The sequence below is a fragment of the Zingiber officinale genome, chromosome 11B (genome assembly GCF_018446385.1).
Source record: "Zingiber officinale cultivar Zhangliang chromosome 11B, Zo_v1.1, whole genome shotgun sequence".
In the NCBI taxonomy this organism is placed as follows: Eukaryota; Viridiplantae; Streptophyta; class Magnoliopsida; order Zingiberales; family Zingiberaceae; genus Zingiber; species Zingiber officinale.
In genome coordinates this window covers 80,461,398-80,472,290 of record NC_056007.1, presented here as the reverse complement: position 1 = coordinate 80,472,290, position 10,893 = coordinate 80,461,398, and the positions used below count along the sequence as shown (strand labels likewise).

General features: G+C 42.1%; 1 protein-coding gene across 1 annotated transcript; it reads right to left on the bottom strand.

Annotated features, from left to right (window-relative positions):
• Positions 1 to 351: 351 nt before the first annotated feature.
• Positions 352 to 1,263, bottom strand: LOC122034701 (transcription repressor OFP7-like). The gene has a single exon (XM_042594035.1). It carries the CDS (start codon positions 1,170 to 1,172, stop codon positions 456 to 458), a length of 717 nt encoding a protein of 238 aa, XP_042449969.1. The 5' UTR covers positions 1,173 to 1,263; the 3' UTR covers positions 352 to 455.
• Between the last annotated feature and the right edge of the window lie 9,630 nt (positions 1,264 to 10,893).

Sequence of the window (10,893 nt, the reverse complement as noted above, 5' to 3'; positions counted from 1 at the left end):
TAGTGAATTTGAATAAGTTAAACGTGTTAAGCAGTCCTATGTGATGGGTGTATTGAATAGATGAGGTAAATTAACATATAAAAAGAAAGACCAAATGAACTATATAAATCAAATTAACATATAAAAGAAAGACCAAAATAGTTGACCCATTAAATTATTTCACTAGTGACACTTGCAACCAAACAGAGAAATGAAACGCTATATATATATTTTTTATATTGTATTTCTAATGTTAATTCGATTTTTTCAGTGTGTATGAGCTCAACAAATTTGATCACGTCACATGAAATTTCTTCGTTGTACTGAGACAGAGAGGAGGACGGAACCGGTGCGTCGACAGATTCCAGCATGTCATTGGATCACGAACTTGTCGTTGATTTATGTTTGCTAATTACATTAATTGATACATGTTTTTCATCTATTGAAATATAATCTAAAGAGATCGCCGGCGGCAATTAGAGGCCAGGTACCGCCGGGAAGAGGGCTTGCCATATGTCCTCGAAGGCTGCGAGAATGGCGGCGTGGTGTTCTCTCGAGTTAAGCGACATGAAGCATTGCAGCAGCTGCTCCAGCCCCTTGCTGGACACGATCTGCTTTTCCACCACCATCTCCGCCATCGACCGTAGAAAATCCAGTCTCGGGTCCTCCGACTGCTTCACCACCGCGAGGCTCCCCCTCACCGCCAGCGGCGCCCATGGAATCGGCTTCCTCGTCAGCCTCTCTGCTGCATCATCGCCGCTCCACCACCCGCTGTCGTCTTCATCGGTCGAGGATCGAGTGCCCTGGTGCAATATCGGAACGTCGCGCCGCCTTTCTCCGGATCGACGTGCTGAAGAAGGAAGCAGCGAGCTTTTGACCTCGACGTCGGCCACGCCCCCGCAGGGAACGACGCCACAGAACTTCGCTTCCCTCCGCTTCCTCTGTGCGTACGCCGGCCGCACCCGCATGGAGGCGTCAACGACGGGTCGTTCGTCGGCGGCGGAGCGACGCAGATCGGGAACGCAGCAGCATCCGAGAGAGACGTGAAGCGGCAGGGAGGATGAGGGAAGGGTACGGGGGTGATTGAATCCGGCGAAAGGGGCGGCGAACGAGACGGGGGATGAAGTGGTAGCGTCTTCCTCGGAGATCAAACGGGGCAAACGCAGACGTCGCTGCTGCTTTTTGGTCGTCATTGAGACGTCGGGAACAGAGTGATGACGAAGCCTCCGAACAACCCCAAATTTTATATGATTTAATGTGTGTTTTTCTATTTTTTTTTTAAATAGCTCCAAAGATTTAATGGATGTATAAAAACACCTCCAAAACTTTCTTTCCGTTATCAATAAAAATAAAATATTTAAATGATAATTAAGAATGTTAAAATGGATAGTTTAGTCTTAGACAAGCGATATGTTGGCAAACAAATAAAATCTGAGGGAAGAAGCATTTTGATATTAATCATACCTTAGGGGTAATTTGAAAATATAGTAAATATTGAAGGTATCTTGAAAATTACCCGAGTTTTAGTCTCGTTGGAGTTGTTGTCACGGAGAAAACTGACGGAGAAGAAAAAAAATGTCCCACACGTTGATAGGACTTTTAGGCATTACCAGTTAGTCATTTCCAAGACCACAATGACAAAGAACCAAACATAAATAGATATTAATTCGAGTTCCTTAAACTGATTTTGTTTAGAACATTTGAATGATTTACCATTGATGTGGGAAGCTACCATTGATGTAAGAGCAGATCTCTTAATCTATTTTCTTTTATGGATCAAGAGATGAATCATTCATAATTGCGACTGAATCGTGGCCATGATCTGATCGTAATTAGTTGTGAGTTTTTCTTGGATTCATCGTCCCTTCCAGGTTATAGTTTGGTTCGGAGAGAGCGGCTGGAGGCCGCTCGACGTCCAGCAACCTGACTACTTGTCCACCACCGGTGGCCTCTGGGTGGCCTCCGGCCGCCCTTTCCAAACCAAACTATAACCTAGAGGGGACGGTAAACCCAGAAAGGGATCGCAACTAATTGTGGTCGGATTATGGTCATAATCCGATCGTAATTATGAGTGGTCCATCCCTTGATCTATAAAAAAAGGACCAGAAGATCTGCTCTCCATTGATGTGAGGAGCTCTGCAGTTCTACATATCTCATAGGGCAGACAGTTGAGCTATCAAGTTATCAGTCAAAGTAAAGATACAGTATATAATACATATAGAGAGTCAAAATTCATCATAGAAGGAACTTAAGCTAAGTCTAGTGGCCCAATATGCTTCTTTCATATATGCAAAGCTAACCAAAGGCAAGTCAATTTTCATGACTCCCGTCTTCGTACAAATCCTGAGATCCCTTTCGACTCAGTTTAGGGTAGCTACGCTATCTCTCAATCTCAGCTCTCGATCCTGACAACCCTTCTAACTGTTGTAAGATGATTACGCTAACACAGTAATCTAATATATAATTGTACCAATAAATGACGAGCATGCAATAAACGATAATAAGAGTAAGGTTAAGAATTTGTGTATCTTCGGTTGAAGTGTCGGGCTTGCCGACTGTCTTTAGAGAATTTATTGCCGCCCACGGTGCAGAGGCTCTCCGGCAAAATCCTCCCAAGATCCAACAACCGCTCGCGCCGTCCGTAGGTGCACTCCAAAACGAACGCCGCACTCGGACTCGACCTCAGATCGCAGAAACCAAGCCTTAGAACTTGAACTCGGGAAGAAGAAAGGAGAAAGGAGAAAGCAGAGAGCAGAGGAATGCTTTGCTTTGGAGTGAGTTGAGAAGGAAGTGAGGCAGTGTATTTATACACTTGAAGCAGTGCACAGGAACCAAAGTGTACGTCGGTTCGAAGAAGTGCGTTGCTTCTGCTTTCTCACGCGGAGACCAGCCAGGTGCGTCTCTCGCGGACAGATACCATCAGGTGCGAACCAAACCGGACTCAGGTAGCCAAATCAGACTGGCAAAAACAAATCGGGCCGCCCGTAAGGGCGAGGCCCACGAGCTGGGGATTTGCACCCCCCCTGCGCGCGATGTTCGCATGCGTCGCGCCCGGTTTATGGATTTCTGGTTCGAACCCCCTGAAACCACCTGATTTAGGCTCGGCCCGCGCATGCGTGTAGGTCCTCTTAATTTTGCTAAGTATGGATGGAAGGACTCCATATATAAAGTCTTCCAACCTTTCTTTTCTTAGCAATGTGGGACTAAAAGCTTACACTTATGAATTACCAAAAGCAAAGGGAATAATGTGAATTAAAACTCAACAATCCCCCACTAATTCAAATTATTTTAGTCGAAAACAAAGATATGTTCTGAGGCTTGGTTGCAATGAGCTTTCAGTGAAAATACCTTCCGGTTTGAATTTTCACCTAAGTACACCAATCTTATTCACATAGGTTTGAAGAGAACTGAGTCTTGATCTTAAACCTTTTATATGTGAAGATCAATTGGTAACAACTCATCACTGGCGATGGTTGAATCCTTCTGGGTTGGTGCATTACGACCATGCCACCGAATCTTGTTTCATAAGTGCCAAGGAGAGTTGTCTAGACCCCCCACACTGCGGCCCCACAGTTACACTACATAGGTGAGTTCTCCAAGGATGTACTGCAAGCATCCTGTCATTAAGAGCTCCTAAGCTCATCCTTACTAGAAATCAAGCATCTATCCAAGGAAGAGATTATGAGATTACATCTCAATCAATTTGATGCTTACGGTTCACCCTTATAACTTGTTTGTACCACATTGAACCTACTTCTTGGGATCTCCAATCAGATAGGTTGGGTTGCCATTATAGGTGAAACCAGGATAGGCCTCAGTCCCATTCCCTTACTGGATCTCTTGATTTTCTCAGAATCAAGTCCTTTAGTGAGTGGATCAGCAATATTATCTTTTGAACTTACAAAGTCCAATGACACCACTCCAAGAGACACTAACTCACGAATAGACTTTAATCGTATTCGTACATGTCTCTTCTGTTTCTGGTTATACTTGGAGCTTCTAATTTGTGCTATTGTTGTTTGATTATCACAGTGTACTGAAATAGAAGGTATTGGCTTCATCATCAAGGGAATTTCAGAAAGAAGACCCTTCAGCCAATCAGCTTCAGTTACTGTGGTATCCAAAGCACACAATTCTACCTCAGATGTAGAACGGGTTATAATTGTCTGTTTAACAGACCTCCAAGCAACTGCACCTCCTCCAAGTGTAAAGACACAACCAGTAACGCCTTTACACTCAGAAGTGTCCGCTATCCAACTAGCATCACTATATCCCTCCAGGGCTGAAGGGAATCTCCCATACCACAAGTCCAAGGATATAGTGCCTTTTAGGTATCTGAGTACTCTATCTAATGCATCCCAATGCGTTCTGTCCGGACAGCTGGTAAACCTGCTCAATTTTGATATAGCAAAAGAAATATCAGGTCTAGAACAATTTGCTAAATACATTAGACTACCTATTATTTGTGAGTATCTTAATTGAGACACTGCCACACCACTCTTATTCTTGTGGAGAGTTTTTGAAGGATCATACGGTGTGACTACAGATTTAACTTGGCTATAGCCATATTTCTCTAATACTCTCTCAATATAGAGTGACTGAGAAATTACTATTCCATCAGTTGATCGAATCAACTTCAGTCCTAAAATCATGTCAGCACAACCCATATCCTTCATATCAAACTTACCACTTAAGAGGGTCTTAGTCTCATTAATAATAGAAAGGTTAGAAAAAAAAAGTAGAATATCATCTACATATAAACATAAGATAATACAACTATCACCTTTCATTTTAGCATACACACATTTATCAGAGTCATTCATTTCAAAGCCAAACGATAGCATAACACTATCAAATTTTTTGTGCCACTGCTTTGGGGCTTGCTTCAAACCATAAAGAGATTTAACTAACCTACAGACTTTATTCTCATTTCCAGAAACTACATGTCCCTCAGGCTGATCCATATATATCTCTTTTTCAAGATCTCCATTAAGGAATGCCGTTTTGACATCCATTTGATGAACCTCAAGATGATATATGGATGTCAATGCTATCAACACTCGGATTGTAGTAATTCTAGTAACAAGAGAATAAATATCAAAATAGTTAATCCCTTCTTTCTGTTTAAATCCCTTAACAACTAGGCGGACTTTGAATTTATCTACTGACCCATCAGGTTTTATTTTTCTTTTAAACACCCATTTACATCCTATAGTGTTACACCCAGGAGGTAAATCTACCAACTCCCAAGTGACATTAGAGATAATAGAGTCCATTTCATTTTTAATGGCCTCTTTCCAGTGCTTAGCTTCAGGAGAAGCCATAGCATCTCTATATGTCACAGGGTCACCTTCTATATTATAGGTGATAAAGTCCTGGCCTAAATCCATAGACACACGTTGCCTCTTGCTTCTTCTCAGTTCTGTACACTCACTAGATTCATCTAGTCTAGAGTGACTTGAGGAAGGTATACCTTCTACGGATAATGGGGCCTCTTCGGAAGCAGGCTTATCTCTAGTAGGAATACTAGATATAGACTGAGGTGTTCTTGTCTTCATAGGAAATATATCCTCAAAAAATGTAGCATTGCGAAGTTCAACAATAGTATTTGCATCTATTCCAGAAATTTCTGATTTAATAATCAGAAATCTATATGCAATACTATTTTGAGCATAACCCAAGAAGATACCATTTACGGTCTTTGGACCAAGTTTTTTTCCTTCTGTGTTCAGGTACTAGTACCTTTGCAAGACACCCCCACACTTTAAGGTATTTCAAACTTGTTCTCTGACCTTTCCAAAGCTCATATGGGCTTTTATCCCTAGACCTCATGGGGATTCTATTTAATACATGGCATGCAGTGTATAGAGCTTCCCCCCACATGAAGTTGGGTAACCCAAAACTGCCTAATATGGAATTAATCATATCTTCAAGGGTTCAATTTTTCCGTTCTGCTATACCGTTGGATTGAGGACTATATGGAGCAGTTACCTCATGAATTATACCTGTATCTTGACAAAATTTTTGAAACAGGTTTGAGGTAAACTCTCCACCCCTATCGGACCTTAACCTCTTAATAGATTTATTTGTTTGATTCTCAGCTTCAGATTTAAAAATCATAAATTTATCTAAAGCTTCATCCTTAGTTTTCAGCAAATAAACATAACAATAACGAGAGTGATCATCAATGAAGGTGATGAAATACCTTTTATGATCTCTCGTTATTACACCGTTAAACTCACAACAGTCAGTATGGATCAATTCTAAAATATCAGAATTTCTCTCAACTGATTTGAAGGGTTTTCGGGTTTGTTTATATTGCACACAAACTTCACATTTTTTCTTATTATTTATAGCATGCTTAGGAATCATGTCTAGGTTCATCATCCTTTTCACAGTATTAAAATTGACATGTCCTAATCTGTCATGTCATATATCATAAGACTCAATGTTATATGAACAACCAATATCAGTAGATTTATTTAAGGTAGCATTTTCTACATTGAGTTTAAATACACCTTCATTAAGGTAACCTTTTCCAATAAAGGTTCCTAAATGTAATATTACAACTTTATTACATTTAAAGTTCAACTCATAACCAGCACGGACTAACTTTGACCCGCTAATCAAATTTCGACGAACCGCTGTAACATGATGCACCTCATGCAGTGACAGGACTTTTCCAAAGGTGAACCTCAAGTTAACTTGTCCTATTTCAAACACCCTGGCTGCAGAATGGTTCCCCATGGTCACGGAAGTACCTTCAATTACCTGATAAGTAAGGAAGGCAGAGCGATCAACACAACAGTGCACATTAGCACCTGTATCAACTAACCATTCATTAGGTTGATAGATCAAGTTTAGTTCGGGTTTGAAGGTAACAAACCTATTGCTGGTGTCGTCACTAGCAGTCACGACATTTGCTTGTGCCTTGATGTTGGACGTATTGCTTTGGTTTTTCTCCTTGTCCTTCCGCTTAGGGCAGAATTTAGCATAATGTCCAATTTGTCCACATGCCCAGCACGGCTTGGTTACATTTTTCTTTTGAACCTTTGGTTTGGGTTTCATCTTGTTCTTCATTTTCTGATTTTTGAATTTCTTCTTATCAGATGAGACTACTACATTTTCCTTTGGAATAAAATCCATAGGCATTCTTGTATCATCAATTTTATGTTGCTTCCGATGTTCTTCTTCGATATTTAAGGCAATCATCAAATCTTCTAGAGAGATTTTACCTCTCCGATGTTTAAGAGTCATGCCAAAATCTTCCCAACTCGGAGGCAATTTTTCGATGATTGATAAGACCTGAAATTTTTCGGGTAATGGCATATCTCCTTCGGCAAGACCATGAATTTGAACTTGGAATTCATGTGTCTGCCAATTACAGATTTGCCTTCAACCATTTTGAAGTTTAGGAATTTTGCCACAGTGTACTTTTCTAAACTAGAATCTTCGGAGTTGTATTTTTTATCCAAAGATTTCCACAGCTCTTTAGCTGAAGAGGTTGAACAGTACACATCAAATAGTGCGTCTGAGAGGGCAGACAGGATCCTCCATGGCAGAGATAATCCCTTTTCTTAAACCTCTGTAAGGCAGCACTATAGGCAGGTTCCTCTTCATTAGGTGAAGGAGGATCTGTTTCTATAACGGAGAATAGCCCTACCGTAGTAAGCCAAAATTTCATCCGTTGTTGCCAACGTCTGAAGTTTTGCCCGAAAAATCTTTCGGGTCGGGCGCTAGTCTCATCAGACCCCGTTACCCTATCATTCATCATGTCTATTGATGCTATAATAAATTCTCTAAAATTGTTGTAAGATGATTACGCTAACACAGTAATCTAATATATAATTGCACCAATAAATGACGAGCATGCAATAAACGATAATAAGAGTGAGGTTAAAAATTTATGTATCTCCGGTTGAAGTGTCGGGCTTGCCGACTGTCTTTAGAGAATTTATTGCCGCCCACGGTGCAGAGGCTCTCCGGTAAAATCCTCCCAAGATCCGACAACCGCTCGCGTCGTCCGTAGGTGCACTCCAAGACGAACGCCGCACTCGAACTCGACCTCAGATCGCAGAAACCAAGCCTCAGAACTTGAACTCGGGAAGAAGCAAGGAGAAAGAAGATAGCAGAGGAATGCTTTGCTTTGGAGTGAGTTGAGAAGGAAGTGAAGCAGTGTATTTATACACTTGAAGCAGTGCACAGGAACCAAAGTGTACGTCGGTTCGAAGAAGTGCGTTGCTTCTGCTTTCTCACGCGGAGACTTTCTCAGATGCGGACCAAATCACGCGGACAGATACCATCAGGTGCGAACCAAACCAGACTCAGGTAGCCAAATCAGACTGGCAAAAACAAACCGGGCCGCCGGTAAGCGCGAGGCCCACGAGCTGGGGATTTACCCCCCCCCCCCCCCCCTGCGCGCGATGTTCGCATGCGTCGCGCCCGGTTTATGGATTTCCGGTTCAAACCCTCTGAAACCACTTGATTTGGGCTTGGCCCGCGTATGCGTGTAGGTCCCCTTAATTTTTCTAAGTATGGATGGAAGGACTCCATATATAAAGCTTTCCAACCTTTCTTTTCTTAGCAATGTGGGACTAAAAGCTTACACTTATGCATTACCAAAAGCAAAGGAAATAATGTGAATTAAAACTCAACACTAACTCAGTCTCAGATCTTTGCACCATTTCTTAGTCTCAACTCTCGATCATCGACATTATCTCTGTCTCGATCCCAGGTTCTAGTACCATCTCTCAGTCTTAGCTCCTGATTGTCAACATCATCTCTGTCTCAGCTCCAAGTCCCAGCACCATCTCTCAGTCTCAGCTCTTATTTGCCGATATCATCTTTGATTTAGCCCCAGGTTCCAGTGCTATCTCTTAATCTCAGCTCCTGATCGTCGACATCATCTCTGGCTTAGCCCCAAGTTCCAACATCATCTCTCAATCTCAACTCCCGATCGTTGACATCATCTCTGTCTCAGTCCTAGGTTCCAATACCATCTCTTAGCCTCAACTTTCGATCATTGACATCATCTCTGTCTCGTCCCCAAGTTCTAGCACCATCTCTCAGTCTCACCTCCCGATCGCCAACATCATTTCTGTCTCGGCCCCAATCACCAATACCTTCTCTCAGCATTGGATCCTAACATCCTCTCAGTCTCGGTGTCAGATCTTGACTTAGTTTATTCTTAAGGTCACTCCACATCGACTTCACATTTTTCCACCTTCAAGCCATACCTATGCCCTACCAAGCTCGCTGATAATGATTGTGAATATGCCAGGACAAGTGGAATCCTAAGAACGAGGGTGGTTACAAGGTTTTTAGATTTGGTCTCATAGATGCCCCTACTAACATGTGGCACTGGATGAATGGGGAGGCGACCAACGAATGTCAGATCTGGTCTATTCATCGGCCCCACAATGATGATATTTCAGTCGACATGAAGATGCTCTCCGGACAATTATATAGAGATTCACAAGAGTAACGAGGGGTATTCCAAATTTTCTTCAACTCCATCAGGTTCTACCCTTCTTTTCAATTTTCGTTCTTCAACATACTACCATAAGAAAATCCTAACTTGAGCATTGGAGTGATCTTGGGATTCGTCCCCTGGTCAATCTAATCCTCTCTTTGAGTGCATCTCAAGTCTCTTCATCTTCTTCATCAACAGTCACTAAAGCGCGAATGCATCCCTCAACCAATCTAACCCTCTCTTTGAGTGCATCTTAGGTTTCTTCATTGACGGTCACCAGAGCACACGAATGTCAACTAGTTCATTGATTGTTGGCTTGACCATCTACGGTATTTGGCTGAAATAAATTGACGTCGTTTGTAAGAACTCTGACTTAAGACGCTACAATGGTTAATACTAGAAGGACTACTGATAACTATGACTCCATGAGAGAGAGAGAAGCCACTACGGAACAACAACCATCACGCATGAGAACATTAATGAGATGGTCTCCAAGGTGTTGCAGGGATTCCTGCAATAGCACCCATTTCTGCAACTACCACTAGTAGGAGGTCTCTCTCCCTTAGTCGATATACTCCCTTTTATGGGTAGAATGTCCTCGCCCTTCATGGGGTTCCCACCAGCTGTGGTCTCGATCAATCGAGGTGTTGAACTCCTTGCCGAAGATTCACATAAATCACAAGCAGGAGAAATCTTGTCTTGCGACTGCAAAGGAAAAGTTACTACCTCCAATGAATAAAGCATCCAAGGAACACCCTTCTCTAAATGAGTCCTTGAACAAGAGTTGCCTCGAAATTTTTTGCAGCCACTGCTAGGAGAATACACTGTCCGACCTAGAAGACCATCTATGTATATTCAAAAATATTTTCCTATTGCATCAGTACACTGACGGTATTAGGTGCCAAGTTTTTTTGACCACTTTGTCAGGCTCGGTCGAAAGGTGGTTTAGCTGACTCCTAGCTTCTTCCACCCCCTCCTTCAATGACTTCAAAGTCACTTTCCTCTACCAGTTTGCTAGTAGCAAGAGGTATTAGAAGACACCTCTTAATCTATTTATCATGAAGTAGAAGTCTCAAGAATCACTCTTAGAGTATCTCCAACGTTTCAATTGAGTTATTTGAGATATCCCCTCAACTCCAAAAATCCTGACTAGCACCTTCTCCCAAGATTTGTTGGATTAAAGATTTTTTTAGATCTATGGTAAATAAGCCTCCGCCAAATTACGAGAAACTACTAGAATGGACTGAGAAGTATATGCACTTGGAGGAGGTTCAATTGACACGAAACAGTGAAGTCATTCCTGCTCCTTAGATGGACAAGAAGCCCCTTCAACTCCCACCCAAGAACAAAATCCTGCATCAACTCCTCAACTGTGTCTTGGTTCACAGAGAAATGAGACCGGTACAAGTTGTAAATTTGACCCTCGCATTTGTAGTGAGGCC